The following is a 20,995-nucleotide window of genomic DNA, read 5'->3' on the forward strand; positions in this document are numbered from 1 at the left end:
GTGGTTTTCCTCTGTAAATACAGATCTGCCAGTGTGAGGAAAAGCTGAGGTAAGAGTAAGTGCAAGGCCTACATCTTATGAAAGGAATTTCATTGTGAGGGCTTGTGTTGGGGACACAACATAGATGTATTACTCAAAAGTGTGTGTTTGTTCATTTGCTCGCTTATTCATTCCTTCCTCCCTTTTTTTCTTCTTTCCTTCCTCCCTTCCTTCCCTCTTTCCTTCTTTCTTTGGCAGGATAATTAGGGTAAAGTGATTTGCCTAGGGTCACGCAGATAATAAATTTTATGTGTCCAAGGCTGGATTTGAACTGAACTCAGGTCTTCCTGACTTCACAGCCAATGCTCTATCCATTCTGCCACCTAGTTGCCCCTGTGTTTTTGTGTTGTTGTTTTTAACAATAGTTTGTGTCTTCTTAATTGCTCTCAAAACAGTAGGTGACAAGTTAGAAGAGAAGCAGAACAGAGTAACAGTTTTATTCGGAGACAAGCACCATGACTGTCTGGGAGATAAGATGTGAAGAAAATAACTAACATACATTTTTTCAGACTATTAGATATATTTTCAGTAAGAAACTGATAGAACTATTCAACTATTTTTATCAAAAAAGAAAAAAGAAAACTTTTACACATAAAACAATACCTTTTAATTATATTTACTATCTCTTGGAAAAGTGCCTTTTCATCAGCAGCATAGGTGACTTCTAATCTTGAAATTCCAGAACGAATAAGTAATGGAGTCTGGTTTCTGATACCTAGCAAATAATTGAGATATTTACTGTATATCAGTCTATGAGTTCTTTTAGATTTATTTTGAAATAAAGTTATCATTATAGTAATCTTTTCTAACATAAAAAATATAATCCACTTAACTAAAATTTTTAATATATGCAAATATACCTTAAAAGTTCCTGTTTACATGAAAACAAAATTCAGTAAATTCATTATTTTGTTTCTGCCTATTATTCTTTCCTGTGGTCAGCATTCTTCCAGAAATACAATATTTTACTAACTATAAGTTATATCCATTTTGCATATTTTTCTTACTACTGATTGAACATAATGGCTATATAGAATGGTCACCATGTAAAACTGTAGAGTAACAATTAAGTGTTCTCCAAAATAATTTAAAAGTTAGATAATATGTATTTAGACTTAAAGTTCATATTTTCATGAAGAGACGAAAAAGGAAATCAAAAGACGTAATAAATTTCTTATAATAACCAAAAGCAGATTATTTTAGGAAGGTAATCCAGTCCAGAAATGTACTGGGACATAAAGCAGACAAAAGACAAATTAATGGATATGGAATGTCATTTGCATGATCTGATTTTCATGAATATGGAGGGGGTGTAGTGTTCACAATCTAGATTTTTATATATTATTTTAGAGTGATTGGTTATAAAGTTACATACCTTAATAGAATATTAATATTTTATAGCTTTCTACCTACACTGATAAATAAGTAAGCTAAAGTTAAAAATAAAGTATGCTTAAGTTTTAGTTTTGGACTCTCAAGAAAAGATTTCTGGGTTGCTTTGTTCTTTTAAAGGATAAGAGCAGATCTTCAGCAGTGAGATTCCCTCCTTTTATAGGGTCTTTCTAAAATTCAGGTGTTGCTTAGGCAGTATTTTCACTTACCTATAGATATACAATAAATGAAAGTTAAAAATACCTTGGCTGGAGATTGTGCTGTCTTTATCAATTACGATTACACCTGTGAGTTCTGTTTTATCCGTATCCGGTAATGTTGTATCTGATGAAATAGAGTAGAACAAAGCACATATAGGATCAAATTCAGGATCTGGCTCCAAGTCTCGCCTGGTTCGAGCATGTAACTCCACACTGATAAGTGTCAGATTCTGCTTCTACAAAATAGAAACAAGAAATTTGTTCATCATTAAATCATGCTATTATGTTGAAAAAATAGGCATCATAATAAGAACTTTAAAAAATTCTGATAATACAATTTTTGCATAATTTTGATTTTTATACAGACACTCATGGTTGTATAATATAATGTTAATATATAAAATGCTTTGCAAATTTTAAGTTGCTATTAATTTAATAAATCCAGCTATTAAATACACATATGTATGTATACATCTATATGTATATATTTGTCTACATGTATATACATATATGATTTCTCCTCCAATTTCCCAAAAAATACCCCATCCCTTGCAACAAAAAATAGGGAATAAGAGCAGTTTAATAAATTGACCAGTACATCAACTGAATTTGACACTATATGCTATATTCTATATACAGAAATCCTTAGCTCTATAAAGAAGATAGTCTGGTACACTTCATCTTTTCTCTGGGATCAAATTTGGTAATTTTTAATAGCAACTTGAGATAGATTTTTATTGATAGCTTTGTTTTCAGATTGCTTCCTCCTTCTGCTCTAGAGAGCCTTTACTTAAAAGCAAACTTTAAAAAAAATTAAAAAATCTCAGTAAATCAATATATTAAAAAACTCTGACATTATATAACAAGTTTCCCAATTCTGCAAGAAAGGGGAGAGATGTCTTCTCATCTCTTCTTTGGGCCAAAACATCTTCTTTATAATTTTGCAACACTCATATTTGATTATTCAGTAATGGTTCTTTCCATTTACATTGTTTTAGTCATTGTATAAATTGTTTATTTAGTTCTCTGCTTAGTTCATTTTGCATTGGTTCATGAGGGTCTTTTCAAATTTCTCTGTATTCATCAAATTTGTCATTTCTTACAGCATAATTCTTTAATGTTTGTGGATCACAATTTATTTAGTCATTCACCACTGATGATCATCTACTTTATTTCTATTACTCTGCTACCACAAAAAAAGAATTGCTATAAAAATGTGTTGTATATGGTGGTTTTCATTTTAATCAATGACCTTACTGAAATACATGCACACTGTGCAATTTTTAGATCAAAAGTGATAGACATTTCAGCCACTTTATTTGCATAATTCTAAACAACTTTCCAAAAAACTACTAATTCAATTTCCCAAACACAAGCATTAGTGTGCCTGTCTTTCCACTACCCCTTCAAAATTGACTGTTTTAATTTTTTGTCATCTTTGCTAATGTGGAGTCTTTTTGATTTATATTTCTTTTATTCATAATTTGGAGCATTCTTTCATATGGTTATTAGTCAGTCAAGACCTTTAGGTTTTATATATTGGTGCTAGTTTTATATACATATATATATATGAAACCCTTACCAGAAATACTTGCCATAAATTCAAGTATTTTCCTAGTTGACAATTTTCCTTTCTTATTCCATATGCATTAATTTAATTTGTGCAAAAGCTTTTCAGTTTCATGTAATAAAACTAATCTGTTTTTTGCACATGTCTCTCTCTTATTTGGATATGAATTGATGTCTGACTCGTTGTTAGTAGTATATGAACTGCCTTACAGAGTTTAATGAAATATACATTAAAAAAAAAAGACAAAATTTTGATGCGATATAGCCATCAAAATGCTAACATGAAATTAGGTTACACTAATATGTGTGATATACCCAGAGAATGAAAGGTGATAATTAATTTTCTCTGCTAATAGTTCAATTCCTTCCAGTTTTGAGAATCACATTTTAATAGTGTCATTAAAAAGCTAGATTATGTCCAGAGATGGACCAGTAAGGGAAAGGAGCCTAGGAAATACAGGCATTTAAATTGGAGAAAAGACTGTGAGTAGTTAAAGATAGAGGAAAGAGGAGTAAAATAGTTATGCATAAACTTCTTAAGTAGGAAGAAAGTAGAAATAAAAAGCTGTTACATCAGTTCCTAATTCTGGCCACTAGGTGCCACTTGGATGATGTTCTTTAAGTAATATTGGAGGAAAGTGTCAACAAGCCTTCCTGGTTAGGTGGATGAATATTTATAATACCTAAATTGGGATGATGAAAGTTGATAAAATTAATAATTAGATATGAAGATGAAAAATTAGTTTTTAAATGACAAAAGGAAAAGCAAAAAATGTTGCATAAGGATCTAACTGGCCAAAGGGAGATATATTTTGTTAGATTGATATTCAGTACTTGCACAAATATGCCCTTTAGTTTTGAATCAGAATTTCAAGAAAATTTTTTTATGATGCTCAAGTACTATTATGAATATATCTGAATCCAATGGTTTTAGAAATTTAAATTCTAACTGGGGAAGAAAACATTCTAAAGGAAGCTGGGTGACTACAAATAGAGAATCAATAAAGAAAATAGATCTTACTTGCAACTCTACTGCTTCCTACCTGCATGACTTTACCTAGTTCCTGAGTATATTTGGGTCTCAGTCTCATATGCTTATGAAAAAGCTGAAATAAGATTATTTATATGAATATGAAAAAGCTGATCCTTAAGACTCTTTTCAGCTCTAAAATTCTATGATTTTAAGTTTAAATCTCTAGTTATAAATGAAAATGTATTTGATTTCTTCCTCATAAATTATGCATCTTCCCTATTTTTAAAAGGCTCTAGGAAAAACAGTAAAACAAGAAATGTTTTCAGTCCCATTCTTGTAGTTTTTTCTTCTGCTCTCATTCTTTCCCTAATGATGCTCATGTAAAAATCTGTTATCATATCCATCAGTAGCACTAAGAATGGCTAGTAATGGTAATATTCAACTCTTCTAGAGACATCTGCATTTCATCAGGGATCAGACCTTTAAGCTAAAGACACAAAGCTCTAACTGAAAATTTCAAGCATTAATCAGTAGGTAAGAGAGGGATTTTTCTTGTGAGATTACCTGTCCTCAAAATAAAACTTTTATGTGTTAAGGGCAAGATTATTAATGAGATCTCCAATTAAATTACTAAAATATTAACAATTTTTTATTATCTGTTTCTCCTACCTATAGCTATTGACCATTGACAATATCAATGTCTGATTTGAGTGACTTTCCTGTGGATAATGATCAATTTGAAAAATTTCATTCAGGTATTTAATTCTGGTTCCTAGCACAAATTTGAAAAATAGTTGGCTGGATTTAATGTGCTTTGAGGTAGTGATATTCACCCATGATAAAGAGACTGATCTAGTGATTCTGAATGTATGAAAAATAACTTATTAAGTATTTACTATGTATAAAGCACTAAATTAATTTTGGGAATATAAACAGAAAAATGACAGTTTCTGCTAAGAAGGGAGACAACACATATGGGAAGTTTTAGCAGCAAGTCAAATGGAAAGGCCCAGTGGTAATCAGGGCACCAAAAAAAAAAAAAAAAAAAAAAAAGCAAGTAGCATTATTCTTTAATAACATTTCTTTGAAAAACACATATCTATTACTGATACTGAACAATGTGACAATACCAAGAACTCTGGCTGAGAAAGTAACGGATGTAGCACCTGCAAAGGCAATTGCCAGGTGGCATTTCCACAAGGATTATTTTTAATACAATGGCTAAAGCAGCTGGACTGATTGCACCAGAGCTGGTGGTCTGAGGATAGTCCCTGGGTTATTGGGCTTACCTACCCATTGGTCTGTCAGTTGCTAGTATTTGTGATATCAGGGATGCAATGTTCTTTGTGACAATTGCAAGGATGAGCCTTAAAAAAAAAAAACTAGCACTAGGCTCCAATTTTGGAATAAATACATAATACTGGTAATGTAAAATGCCCAGAAAGTGTTTTTTTTTTTTTTTTAGATCATTTAATTTTTAACATATTTTAGTCATTTTAAAGGAAATTTCAGTAATAAAGGATTCATATTTACACAATCAAAAATCATTCCATTTGGACAAACATCTCAGACCCACCTTGATAAATTAGGCATTTAAGAAAATGAAGATTCAGATAGACACAACAAATTAGTTTCATCTCAACAGTGGAATTCTGCTTCTAAGCTCTGCCCTTTTTAAATATATGTTTATTAGAAGAATAAATGTCAACTAATATATGACTTCATTAAAATGGATATTACCTTCAATGGCATAGACTGAAACTCATCTATGAAATCTTGTCCCTATCCATCCATAATTCTCCCTATGTGAATTACTCACCGAGATTGAAGTTTTTCTCTAGTTCTTTTGATATTCCATGGATACCAGTACTGGAATATTATCTTTGCTTTTCTTATATAAGTAGCCTACTTCTTTTTCTGATCATATATATGCTCTGGATGATAAAGATTGCACTTTTTGAATTCACTGTTGTTCTGTTGTTGGTAATATGCTGTTGCCTACTCCCACCAAGCATTATCTCAATTGCTTTTTAGGTTGCTTTCAATATTGATTCTTTGGACAATATTGTGTTTAAGATTTGCAGCCACTTCAAATTATTGCCTGAATATTGATATTACAAATGGATTTTAATTTCAGCAACAAGTTTGGATTACTGAAAGTGCAATTTCTCAAATATAATCCTACCCATTTCCATTTGCAGTTTTGGGCCAAGCTCATTGTCCATTATTAAGTATGCTGACAGACTGTTTATTCAGTTGCACATCAACAGATAGAAAAACAGGTATTCTTTATTCATTTATGGTTGTTTTTTTCCTGTGTAGATGGCTAGGCAAAATTCTTTTTGAATTAAGGTGGTCCTGTCGTATTTTGGAGCCTGACAGAAATCAGTACAATCTCATCCCCAAAGAAGCATAATTGGAGGACTTTATCATCTATAGAAAATTCTTCCCTTTGAATGACCATGGCTAATAACTTTAGTTTGCACAGACCTCCATGTCTTTTGATTTGTATGTTATAGTCAGGAGATCAATGAACATAATTATCTCTGTGGATTCTATCTAACAAAGAATTTCATGTGACTTTAATGTATACACAAGCATACCCTGTTGGAGGACAGCCTTTAAGAATGTATTTTGCTCTAGCAAGTTTTGCCTTAAAATAAATAATAAATAAAAAACAATGGAATCGAATAAGCTCTCTGTATTTTATTCAACTGACAAGGAAGATGTGTTCTGCTGTAGAACATCTTTTGTATTTCTGACTTTTACATTCTCCTATTTTCACTGAGAATATCTTGGATACATATACAGAGAGCATTCTCATTAAAAAGTTATAAATAAGAAATAAAGCATAATAATAGGTGGGTACTGATGTTCAAGTCTTATAATAAGACTGTTCACTTAAAAAGTATATATTTATTTTTCAGGTATCTTGAAAATTTACTCCTCTTCTGCCACTATTAAAACTTTACTGCCTTCAGCATGGATTTTTTCTGTATGTTCTTGTTCTGGTTCAGCAACTCTTGCTGATTTCATTTTCCTTAGCAGTTTGTCATTATAGACTAAAGTATGAAGAGTCTAAATATGATGGTTCCATTGCATTAGATCATGAAACTGAATTACTACAAAAATACTAGCAGATTTGTTCTATTTTTTTTTTTCTATTTTCTGTTCTCCCAGTTTATTCTATAAATGCACTTAATTTGATCTGTTTAGTTGGGTCTCACCCCAAATTTTGTGTAGATTTGCTTTTCTTCCCACTATGCCTTTGCTGCTTCATATAGCAGTATTATTAATAATCATTCATCATCTCCCTCTGTAATATTGTGCAAATGTGTTTATGTTCTCCATCAGTATTTTCCTTGGCTGTCATATCTTTTTGTCTGGCAAGATTAAAGTATTTAAAAGGCTAAGGTGGTTTCCATGTTCTTTTTGCTTTCTTGTTGGGGTGATTATTTTGAATCAGCTAAATTAAGTGATCAGAAGAATATGGTTTTTTCTTTTATTCTTTTCCAGTATCTTTTTTACTTTATACTTTCTTTTACATGATTTTTACCTTTATTCTAATAAATATATGGGCTATATTATGAATGAAAATGGCTTGTAAATGACATTCACATTAATAACTAGATATTAAGAAATAATGTTTCATTTGTTGTGATATTGTTTGGAGTTCATCAACTGTAGTATGTTTCAACTTTCTTCTTAAAGAAGTGAGTAGATGACATATTGAAGTAAGTTTCTAACTCCTTTGTTGTCTAATTCTAGTCTGTATTTTTCACATTTTTTACCATTCTTTATTACATTTGCCTTTCCAGTGAATACTTTATTTTGGCAGCTCTTATTAAGTCCTTCACTGAAATTTTGTATTGCTTCAACTTCTGAAAAAGGCATTGGTAAATAAACCATTGATTATCATCATGAGCATTGCAAAATGGGATAATTTTATATTTTCTTTTATTTCACAGCCAGAGAATTCAACATTGTGATAATCACACCAATCAAATGCTAATAAGCATTTAGTTAGGTTGGTCTTTGGAAAGTGGACATAATCTATCACTAGAATCATAACTAAAACCTTTTCAGATTATTGGTCCAGGCAGAATTTGTGATTCATTGGAATTGACTTCAAGGATCAATTCCATGCCATTATAGGCACCAAAAGTAGAGCTTTTTTGGAGGAACAGTTAAGTTTAAGGACAAAAAATATAAATGGAAAAAGACAGAGTTTCATACCTTCATTTAAAAACTGCTATAGGAAAATACATGTTATCTTATCTAGTATTAGAAAAAATTACCTCATGTAAGGCTTTTGCCTCTTGTAGGTTTTGCATGCTGACTTTGAAACCATAAGTATTATTTAAAGATGGTCCTTCAATCTGGGAAGTTTCTTTCTTTGGGGTATTTACAGTTGTAAACTGATTCTATCAAAAACAAACAAACACACAGCCAAAAAAAAAAAAAAAAGTTATTTTAAAAGTCACCATTATTATGCTCTTTACATATTTATTTATATTAACTGAAGCAATTTACTTTAATCATCTTTCCAGAAAGAATCCATTTTTGTTAATTAATGCCTTTTTAATGTTATTACTGAAAGATATCAAATTTGGGCATGTCCAAAAATATTTGATATCATTTATGAGTAAAACATGTGTTGATATTCCAAGAACACAACCCTAAGAATTCCTAAGAACACAACACAATTGAAAGCAAAGAGTTTCATCTGAAGTTAAAATTTACACACCATGAACAGACCTTTCTGAGAAGCATAATAATCAGAGTCAATGGACTGACTCTATTGTCAATGGAGTCATAGCCTCCTTTTTTTTTTTTTGTCAAAGTACGTAAAACTAAATGATGTTTTTATTCTACAAGAAAACATTGCCCCCAAAGATTATTTAACTAAATCATTAAAAAAAATCTTTACCAATATTTTTCAAAATTAGGATTCTTCAATTTCTTCTTTTTTAAAAAATTTTTATTTAATAATTACTTTATATTGACAGAATCCATGCCAGGGTAATTTTTTTACAACATTATCCCTTGCACTCGTTTCTGTCCCTATTTTTCCCCTCCCTGCCTCCACCCCCTCCCCTAGATGGCAAGCAGTCCTATGTATGTTGGATATGTTGCAGTATATCCTAGATACAATATATGTTTGCAGAACCGAACAGTTCTCTTGTTGCACAGGGAGAATTGGATTCAGAAGGTATAAATAACTCGGGAAGAAAAATAAAAATGCAAGCAGTGTATAAGATTCTTCAATTTCTTAAAACAAACAAACAAACAACTCCTCAGCAGGTCTCTAAGCTCCATAAAGTGTTTTTTAAAGAGTGTGTGTGTATGTGTGCACATATATCATCCATAGCTCACATTTATTTCTAGTATACAGAGTTCATATTTATCTTAGAAATGATAACTTTTGCCATCATATGTCATTTTGCAAATGAAATAGAGAAATAGAATGCTCCAAAAATTCAAAACCCAGATAAACTAAAACCTGTTCAGGTATGAGAAGTAGGATATGGGTAGATAATCATTTTTGCAGTGATCATCAGATGTGTCTAATATTTACTTTCTTTACATATCTATATACATTTCACCTTAGCATTAAGTACAAATATATGTTTGGTACTTGTATATAAATACACATACATTTCAAAGAATAAATGGTAAGTGATTGCTTTCCTCCTATATTATGAAATACATTTAAATATGTAATAGTAAATTTTGAGAAAAAAAAGCAGTCAAGAATTTTCTGAAGATAAAAAGGCACGTATATAAGCTTTGATATCTCATGGATTACTATGACTGCCAAAAATTAATAAATATATTTATATGATCATAATGTATATTTTGGCTAACAATTCACTTTTTTGGTAACATTTATATTTACATATAAGAATCTTTTAGATCCCAACAACAAAAGAAAAACAAAAACACAAATTTTTGCTGTGAAAACAAGTTTAAATGATATAAAACAAGTATAAATAAAAATGTTTTTAATGAGACACAGAGGTGCATACAGACAACTTAACTGAATCTAATATAATAGCATGACTCCTTCACTTGTCTCTGAGTACATTTTGGCATAGTTACCTTAGCTTGTGCTGTTAAGAGAACTCTTCTAAGAGAGTCAGGACTATTTCCTTTTCTGTGAGTCAGTTTCTGTGTTTTTAATTCTGTAGAGAGAAATTAAATATTTAGAATGTGGGCCAAAATAGTTTCCTTATGCTTTCACTCAAATCCTTTACTAGGAAGACTGATCTGACTTCAGTTCCTCAAAGCTCTTTTCTGCAGCTCAAAATTTATTGTTCAACTCCACCTTTTTGAAAAGTCACTAAGGAACAGGTGTTCCACTCTGCCCCAAACAACAAGATGATATGTACTGACTTCATTGGAAGGGAAGGAATAAATCATGATGGAGATATAAGGTACTATGAAAGATTTTAAGGTCTTGGTAATAGTTCTCTTTAGTTCTAATCAACGCCAGGGATATCAAGGATATCAATAATGAATCATCAAACTGATATTAATTTAGGACCATGAGGTTAATAATTCTGTGAATTCTTTATGTTTTATTTATTTTAGCTATGCTGAGGGAGTTTTCAAATCTTGGACTTCATCATCACTCAAAATTGCTCCACTGCCAAGATCTTGAATTCTGAATTTTCCCTCTGATCACACTCATTTACATAATCTAACTTCTCCTGAACCTTTCTTTGTTTAATTATGATCTTTGATCTGATGACTTTTCCCTGTCAGTATGCCACCTCTCTTCTAGCATTACTCTTTTTACAGCCTTAACTTTACAGCAAGTCAATTCTGTAATATATTATCCTCTGCCTCCTTTTGGGTCTATTTTTGCCTTTTCCCCAACCATGAATAACAATTTCAATTTATATTAAAACTGTGACAACTGAGTCTACTGCAAATTTATGCCAAACAAATTCAAGTAGATATTCCCTGTTTTGCAGCAATCCTTTTGTTGATCTTTTTATTGACTTCCTATTATATACTCCACAGAATCTTTTCCAAATTTTCTTTTTGCTCAGCCTTCTATCTCTATCTTTCCCTTTCTTCGGATGACTTTTAGCTCTTCACTGAGATTAAGGTCATCCAATGTTGAATTGTTTTATCTTCCTCTTCTATCCCTTTCAAAAACTATGGACATATTTAATTATCCTTTCCCTCCTTCCCTGCAGTTTCAGAAGAATTCAGAAGAAAGAAGAAAGAATTGCTTCCTTTCTAATACCATACTCTACCTATCTCATTTCTTACCATTTTTAAAAATTCTTGATTTGGTGAAATAAAATTCAATTACTTGAACTCTCACTTCTCCATTTAGTGGCTTCTTCCTCTCAAGTCTGCAACTATGTTCTACTGTGTTCTTTATCCTTAAAAATAAATCCTCCAACCAAAACGTTCTCTTATTCTTGTTATCTTCTCAAAATAGTTTCCTTTTTTGCTCTCATATCCTTTCCTGTGAGATGGAAAGTTGCTGCTTTCATGAGGTCATCATCTATTTCCTTAACCTTTTGCACCAGAACTTCTATTTCCATTGCTCCAGTGAATATGCTCTTTTTCAGTCACTCCTGTCCAATCCAATTCCCAGTTTCCTTGACCTCTTTGAAATATATGATGTTGTTAATTACTTTGTAATTCCAATGACAGTGCTCTCTTCTGGTACTCTTCCTTCTTCTATGATCTGTCCTTATTGGCTTCCTTCAGTTGATTATTCTTTACCCCAATGTCCTCAGTCCTCCTTTCTAATATTTTACTCATTGCTTCAATTACTACTTCTATAGAAATGATTCTCAAATCTCTCTATATCTAGAGCTATTCTCCTGAGCTCCAATCCTGAATTTACAAATGCTCATAGACCAACTTCTCTTGAATGTCTTAGAGCTAAACTCAACATGTCCAAAACAAAAACCCATCCTGTTTCTGTAGGAAAATAAAACAAAAACAACCCAGCCTGCCCAAATTTCCTATTTTTGTCAATGGTGCTACCAGTTTCCCAGTCATGTAGTCATGTAAGCTTAAAACTTTGAGGTCATCTTTTATTCTTTCTCCTCTCTTTTATTGAACCATGTGACAAGACCATGGGTTCCATTTTCATAATATTTCTTGCAATCATTCCATTCCTTCTATTGCTTATTACATTCGTTCAAGTCCTTAACTCACCTTAATTTTTTTTTTAATTATAGCTTTTTATTTACAAGATATATGCATGGGTAATTTTTCAGCATTGACAATTGCAAAACTTTTTGTTCCAATTTTTCCCCTCCTTTCCCCCAGAAGGCAGGTAGACCAATACATGTTAAATATGTTAAAATATATGTTAAATACAATATATGTTTACATAGCCATATAGTTATTTTGCTGCAAAAGAAGAATTGGACTTTGAAATAATGTACAATTAACCTGTGAAGGAAATAAAAAATGCAAATGTACAAAAACAGAGAGATTGGAAATTCTATGTAGCAGTTCACACTCGTTTCCCAGAGTTCTTTCATTGGGTGTAGCTGAACCCACCTTAATTTTTTCAATAGCTTTTTAAGTAATCTCTTTGCTTCTAATGGTTTCTCTCCAATCCATCCTTTATTCTAACAGGAATAAGTTACTTGTTTGGGGTCATACAGTAAGTGTCTAAGGCCAGATTTTAACTCAGGAAAAGTGAATCTTCCTGACTCCAGGCCTGGTACTTTTCCACTGTGCCACCTGCATGTTCTAGTAAGCATTTAATAAATGCTTATTGACTGACCACATGCACAACAGCCTTCTGGGACTTGCAATTACCAATTGAATCAAATACAAATCCTGTAGCCTAATATTTAAGGCCTCCTAAAATCTGGATCTAGTCTATCTTTCCATTCTTCTGTTGCATCCCTTTCACATACTCTTATATTGTGGCTAAACTGGACCATTTCTTTTTGGCACTTTTGTGCATAAAAATTGCTTCTAAATCTAGTGTATGGAATGAATTCTGCCCCATTCTAAATCTCTAGACCTGCCAAAATCCTCGCTTTCAAAGCTAAGTTTAGGAGCCATGAACCCAAGTACACTAGATAGGAGTAATCTTTCAGTCTTTCATGCCATCACAACCTCTCTTTTGTAGTCATATTTTTTTGTCAGTTATTTGTCTGTTTTTTAAAAATTCTATTACAAGCTTCCAGACTGCATATTTCTATCTCCAGAATCTAGTACTATGATGCCTTGTATAGTAGAAATATAATAACTTTAGGAGCAAAGAATCATAGAGTTGGAATTATTGACTCCAAGGTCATCCATGCCCATAGCTGGGATAATCTCTATGATGCCTTTGACAATAATAGAAAGTATTTTAGATTTGTTTTCAGAAGGATTAGGTTTGAATTCTGGTTTTGTTACTTATTACCTGTGTGACTTTGGGTAAATCACTTAATGCATGTGGATTTCCATCTGTAAAATGAGGAAATTAGATGATATGATCTTGAAGATTTCTTCTAACTCTAAATCCTATATTTCTCTAAAACTTTCTAGTCTCCAATTGAACATTGCCAAAATAATGAACTTACTACCTAATGCAGTAATTCATTCTTTCATCCAGTTTTAATTTTAGAAAGGAATTCTTGATATCAAACTAAAATCTGGGTCTCTGTAATTTGTGCTCACTGGTTTTACTTCTTGACCTTGAGAACAAATTAAAATAAAACAAAACAATAAAACTCCAACAAACCATTCCATTGCTATACATCAATCCTTCATTCACTAGAAGACAGCTATTTCCCTTAATGTCTCCTCTTCTGGATAATCTAAAAAATTCCTTCAACCAATCTTTTATCACATAACCCTTCTAGTATGGTTTTCAAGAGTCTTCACTATCCTGTCATCCCATCTGGACATATTCTAATTTGACAATATTCTTACTGAAATGGAATATTCATTTTGAATATTGGCTTGAATCCATGTCCAAATCATTTGGTGACTTGGGACATTTATAAGACCTGAACATGATAATATTGAACCAATTAATGAAGTTAGGCAGAATATACTAATACATGATATTCCATAAAAACTTCCTGGACAGTAATACATTTCCACATAATTTTTCTTTTGTTCCCTCCAAAGGAAAATGCTTTCTTCTGACATTTCTGCCTACTGAAATCTTTGACATCCTTCAAAATACAATTAAAATGCCAAATCTTTCATGACAACTGACTTATTCCTCCAGATAAGTCCATGTTTCATGTTTTATTCACCTGATGGTAGTACTTTCTATTTTTCTTATTTGTATCTCTGGGGTTTAACACAGTACCTTCCACATAATAGATACTTAACAAAAAATCCTACTTCAAAAAAATTATTGCTCATCTGAATGAATGTACTAAGATTTTAATATTTTATAAGTAACTGAATAACAGAAACATAAATCATAAAAATAATTATGATTTAATTCAGTTGGTTTCTATGAAAAATATTTTTGATTACTATTAGATATTATATACTATATATTCTTATATGCTATACGAAATATGGGGGCATATCTTTCAGTTTTAAACTTACCTCTTGATAAGGGACTAATATCACTTGCTTCGGGTAACATATCTAGACGTCTTCTCTGAATGATGGGTGTACTATGAAGGCAATATGAATCACATTTTCCATTTTTTGTTCTAAATTGACAGGGAGACTTAGTTTGAGTCTCATGGGCCTCATTGTGGGGGCTTTCCTCTATACCATTTTTAGATGATTTGGGGAAATTTTCCATAGGGAGGGAACTAAGTTCTTCTTTTGGTGATGGATTTGTGTTGTGTATCTTATAGGACTTGTCATTTACATCTAACAATTTGGAATCTGGGGATACTGCTTGTTGCCAGGGAGGAAGTACTGGAGAATCTGGGGAACTGTAACTGACATAATAATCATCCTCATCTTCATTTTTTTCAGGCTCCCCTGCTGAAGTCACAAGTGTCCTACTTTCAACTGCAATTCTACTACATTCTATGGAATTAACCTCCGAGACTTGTGTATTAAGCTCAGAATTACATAAGTCTTCTTTGATTCCTGTTGTAAGAGGAGCTACATGTAAGACAGTATCATTTTGGGGAGGCACTACAGGTCTGTCATCTTGGTTAACTGGATAACTTAAGTTCTCAGTAGATTTTACTATTTCACTTGGCTCAATTTTAGGCTGTTTCTTGATACGTTCATATTCCTCTTTGGCTTGAAGCCATGACTGAACCAGTTGGGGGCTTGGGGCACATTTACAAGGCATAATCACAATTTTTTTATCTTCTATAGTTTTATGGCTATTATTTGATCTTTTATTGGCTGTTGTCTGGCCATTACGAGGTGGTGATCCTGGTCTTGGATTCTGAGTCATTGCTGAGAAAGCCGTTTTCCATAGTTTCAATCCTTCAAGTGAAAAGTCTCCTTCAAATTCAGCCAGATCATTTGGAAGCCTTGTTTCTACCATGAGAAGTCGTCCTCCAATCTCCCTGAAATGAAAGCATTTTAGTATTCCACCATAAAGAAAAATATTAAAAACTTTAATTCTTCCTCTCTATTGGGATGGTAATAAATTCTTCACAGACTCAATGAATACCTCCAAAAATTTCAATTTTTACTCAGAGATTCTAAAAAATCTGCATAATCAATATGCTTTTTAGTTCTCAGTATGGTTATATGAATATTGGATAGGGTCCCTTAGAGAACATCTTCTATTCCTTGGGGGAAAATAATGATTGTATTGAAGACTCCTCCTAATTTTCAAAATAATTTATATATTTTTTCTACTAAAATCTAGTAACTTTTGGAGAAATGGGCTATCACCAAAAAGAAGGTTCAGCATCAGGTTCCTATTACTGCTTGCTTCAGTTTTGTTTGTTTTGCATTTCTCAACTAAGGGTTTTAAATACAGGCTTTTCCTACTCTTTCCCCCTTCTCTAGTGGTGACCTCCTTTTTAAGCCCTCTTAATGATTATCACTGCACCTAATCAGTTCATTTGTATTATGTAGAAGGAAATTTTAGAACTTAGTGAATGAAGTATATATATAAAATAGTTTCAGATGGCTCAAAGAACTTGAGTTGGAAGAGACCTTGGTTGAGTCCAATGTTCTGCTAAATTTAGGAAACCCATATGCCTTTCTAGCAGGAGTTTTTAAGTTGGGGTCCTTAACTTTCTTTAAAAAAAAAAAATGAATGCTGGTATGACATAGTTGAAAGATCCTAAGTTGAGAAATAAAATTATTATACATTATACAGATAAGGTTACTCAGGTCCAAAGAAGTTAATTGTCCAAAGTCACATAGATAGTACATAGCAGATCTAGGAGTCACATCTAGATTTCTCCTACTCTAAATCTAGTGATCTTTCAACTATACTATACCAGCATTCTTAGCCTATCCTTTTTTGAGACCAGATCTGAGATTTAAAAAAAAAATATATATATATATATATATATATGTATATATATATTTATGTATATATGTATATTTATGTATTTATGTTCAAAATATATAAAATTTTGATATAATTTGTTTCCCTTGTAATCCTTTGTATTTTATTTATGCATCTAAAAACATTTTTGAGAAGGAGTTCATGAGCTTTATCAGGTTGCCAAAGGCCTGGTCCATGGCACAAAAACAAGTTGAGAACTCTGCATTACAGCAATCTCTGTTCAAATATCTTCAGTGATGTGGGATCTAGTTCACTACTTAAGAGATAGCCTGCTTTCACTGTTGAGATGCAATAAATGTTTTTAATTCGCCTCCCTTCTAGACTGCTCTCCTCGCCAAGTTCTATCTAATTTCTAACCTTATTCAGATTCCCTAATCAAATTCCAACTCCTTCATGAAATCACTCTTGATTATTCTAGCAGAAAAAAAATCTTGCTTCCTCTTTTGAAGTATTATAGAGCTTTGATCTTTAGCATTATTTCACTTTAACATTATATTATCTATGTAATATATGATGAAATCCCTTCTGTCACCTGTGTTAAGCCATCTGGACCCCTTTGTGTCCTGGTCTGCTGGTTTTATTTCTAGCTTATAGTTTTCATTGGTTGTGAATTTTTTCCTTTTCTTTTTGGTCTGAATGCAAGGTGGATGGTTTTCGCTTTCAGATCCCATCTTGGGTCCTATATATAAAAATATCTAACTATGTTTTTTTTGAGAAAATAATAAGGGAAAAACTTGGAAAATTTATTTTTGTCTTTTTTTTTTTTGAAGGACAATGTAGTGTGGTAGATAGATATAGCTTAGAAATTAAGAAGAGTGAGGTTCAAACCCTGCCTCTGAAATGTAATATTTCTGTGAGCCTGAGCTTCACTTAACTCCTCAATAATCCATAAACTTTCTTATAACAATAAGTGCAGGAAAGATGAACTACTCTGAAAGAGAAAATCCCTCATCAATAGTTTCTTACGTCAATTAAATCACATGTCCAGTTCAAATCTATTTTATTTTACTGGTTTCTGTCTTCTTTTCACAAATATTGTTATTAAATAATTTCTAGCAGGTTGTGCAACTCAGTTTCTCTATTCAACCCAATTTATATTCACCCAATATTATAAATTATTTTTGCATAGCTATTTTCTTTCATTCATATTTTCATGGTGTCTGCTCAATCCAAATGACTTCTACTGGTCTTTGTACTTTGCAATGATTCCTCCCTATGTGTGACAATATCTTTTATTATGCATCTTCTCTTGTGCAATTCTTGAAATCTCAGAGTTAGGAGAGATTGGAGCAGCCATCTGGCCCAACCCATCCATACCTGAAAAAGAAATCCCATTGTAATTACATGACAAATGGTCGTTTAACTTTTGCTTGAGTCCTTTCAAAATAGTAAGAAGGGAAGATCTATTATTTCCTTATGTGGTCTAGTACAATACACACAATATTCATATAGTGATGAAAGATTGGAATGAGGAGAGAGAGAAGAAGGTTAGAGATATAGATCTGGCAGTCATCTGAATAAAGAGAACTGAATTCAAAATGAGAAACTATAAAGATATGAGGTCTTATATTAAGCAACTTAATTGGTCAGATAAGAAGGTTAAACAAAATATAACATTAAAACAGAAGTATCCAAGAGAATGTGGTCAACAATGTTGAATGCTACAGTAAGGTCAAGAAGGATAAGAATTGACAAAAGCCATCAGATTTGGCAATCAGTTCACGGTAACTTTGGAGAAAGAAGTTTCAGTTGGATTATAATCTCAGAATCCTAACTGCAAAGAGATGAAGAGTTAGAGGATAAAAGTGAAGTAAATGAATACAATTTCCAAATGGAGAAGAGATATAGGACAGGAATTAGAGTTGTTGGTAGCATCTAGTGAAATTTTTTCTTCTTTCAAGTAGTGCTAAATAATAGTAGATGAAATTTATATTGCTTTACATTTTACATTCATTATTACAGATTTTCCAAAGATTTCTAAGTTGGAAGGGCCAATTTATTGCTGACAAAAAATTTCTCTCTATCACATTCTTGACAAGTGGTTATCCAAGTTTAACCTAATGATTTCCAAGGAGGGTCTACTAACAAAATCCATCCCATTTCTGCACAACTCTGTTAGGAAGTTTCTTTTCTGAACTAAAATTATCCTTTCTAAAACCTTCACTCATATTCATTTCCTGCCCTTGGTGTCTAAAAAGAAAAAAAGCTAAATTCTTCTACATGCTAGAACTTCAAAAATTTGAGACAATTATCATATACTCCCTAGATCTCTTATTTTCAGGCTGCAGCTTCCCAGTTTTCTTGTAAAGGTTTTTTTTTTTTTTTTTTTTTTAGATTGATAAAAGAAGTTTATTATTAGATAAGCAAAGTTAAAGTATAGGCGAAGGTAGAGATAAGGAGGGCACTGGATAGAGGGTCCAGTGGACAGAGGGTTCTCACATGGTAGCTATGTTTGGAATCTCTGCCTTTTTTTTTTTTTTTTTTTAAAGAATTAGGAGAATGTGGATGTATATGTGGTCAGGAGAGAAAAGAATCAGTGGATGGGGAAAGCCTGAAGATTATAGAGAAAAAGGACAAGATTATAGAAATAATTTGCTAGAGAAGATGGAAAGGTCTGGGAATAATGACATATATGATAGAAGCAGATCTTGGTGTGAAAAATCAAGACATCAAAGATTGGAGTAAAGGAAAATACAATAGAGGATGATTTAGGAATATGTGAAATACAGAGAAATGGAGAGGAGGAAGCTCATAACAAATGATGTTGATTTTCTTTGATAACCAAAACCCTATAAGACATAACCAGCTCTTTCCGTGGAATTGTACTACATCCTCAGATTTATTGCAAGAATTTGTATTTTTATTCAGTACTTGAAATGGGATAAGAACAGCTACTCAATATTTGCAGTAAAATAGCCAAAGAATCATAGAATTTCAGAACTGGAAAGGATCTTGGAGATCATCTTGTCTAACCCCTATGTGAATAGGAATCTTCTCTATCTCTAAGTTCAACTTCTAAAAGAAGACTTCTGGAGAAAGGTAATATTTCCATAAACAGTTGATTCTATTTTAAAAGAACTTTTAACATACTTGAAGGATATTTTCTCTTTACTTCTAATTCTTTAAAATTTTTCTCTCAGACATGTTAGTCAAAATCTTATAAGCCTTTGTAAGAATTTGCATTTTCCTGCAATGCTCTCCCCCTTCACTAAAACACCGTTCCTACATAACAATTCCTTTGAAATTCAAGCTCTTCTACTGCACAGATAGATCTTTCTATAAACTGTTAACAAAATGTCTTCGGTTGATATTCAAGATAATAATAAAGAAGACTTGGTTGCCTGGGATAATATAAAATTCATAATGAAGTTTTTGCTCAGTGCTTTGTTATTGAATTTTTAAATGGAGAATATCCTTTTTAGATCCTATAACCCTATTTCCAAAGTAAAGTATTTGAGGGGGTTCACATATTTTCTAATGGTTTATTGAGTGTTTTTGCTTACTACTAAATTCTCTTCAAACTCTCCAAAGCATCTAGTTTTAATTGTAGATACTATTTTGTATCTGGGCTTAGAGGCAAATATTGTGGTTAAATTAACTCATAAAATATACATGTCTTACTTTTGTTAATAACTATGTATCTATCTATAGATATATATCTATATAGCACCAAAGTGCTATAAAACTATAAAGCGTTGATATTAATAATAAACATAATTAATATTTCATAATAGTTTCTAATATTATATATTGTTTTATTATTTTAAAAGTATTTTCACACATTATTTCACTTGATCATACATTAATTTTTAGGTAGGCAGGACAGGTAACCCCATTTTTAAAAAGTGAAGAAAATTAGCTTCTGGGAATTACTTGTCTAAATATATCATTGTGTAATAAGTAGCTGAGCCAGTATCAATCCATAGCTCTTCTGACTCTGGGTACGCTGATCTTTGTAGCATACTGCCCACATATACCCCTAAATATATGTCCAACACTTATTACATACACCTTTATATATTATACGAGTAAATTTGACTACATGTACTTAGTAATCCCTGGAGTTGTGAGTACTCATAAAAATCATTTTTATTCAATAAGCATTTATTAAGCAAAAGAATAGGAGGAATTTGTATGAAAGAATGGGGACAGCTAGGCAATAGAGTAAAGAGAGTACTGGGCTGGGGCATCAGGAAGATCTGAGTTCAAATGTAGATTCATATACTTCCAAGATATGTCATTAACCTTATTTGCCTCAGTTCTTCATCTGTAAAATGAGCTGGAGAAGGAAATGGCAACCAGTCTAGTATCTTTGCCAAAAAAGCTCCAAATGAGGTCATGAAGAGCTGGACATGACTAAATGACTAAACAACA

The 20,995-nt window shown here is 32.0% G+C and overlaps 1 protein-coding gene across 1 annotated transcript in view; it reads right to left on the reverse strand.

Moving 5' to 3' along the window:
* The window catches only part of REV3L (REV3 like, DNA directed polymerase zeta catalytic subunit), a 253,915-nt gene that overhangs the window by 80,485 nt on the left and 152,435 nt on the right, over positions 1 to 20,995 (reverse strand). Inside the window, exons 14-18 of the mRNA XM_051997548.1 lie at positions 14,725 to 15,659; positions 10,276 to 10,358; positions 8,472 to 8,597; positions 1,675 to 1,867; positions 643 to 754 (exon numbers count right to left, since the gene is read on the reverse strand). Of these exons, the coding sequence (XP_051853508.1) occupies positions 643 to 754; positions 1,675 to 1,867; positions 8,472 to 8,597; positions 10,276 to 10,358; positions 14,725 to 15,659 (1,449 nt within the window). The remainder of the gene's footprint in view (positions 1 to 642; positions 755 to 1,674; positions 1,868 to 8,471; positions 8,598 to 10,275; positions 10,359 to 14,724; positions 15,660 to 20,995) is intronic.

The sequence above is a fragment of the Antechinus flavipes genome, chromosome 4, assembly GCF_016432865.1.
Source record: "Antechinus flavipes isolate AdamAnt ecotype Samford, QLD, Australia chromosome 4, AdamAnt_v2, whole genome shotgun sequence".
In the NCBI taxonomy this organism is placed as follows: Eukaryota; Metazoa; Chordata; class Mammalia; order Dasyuromorphia; family Dasyuridae; genus Antechinus; species Antechinus flavipes.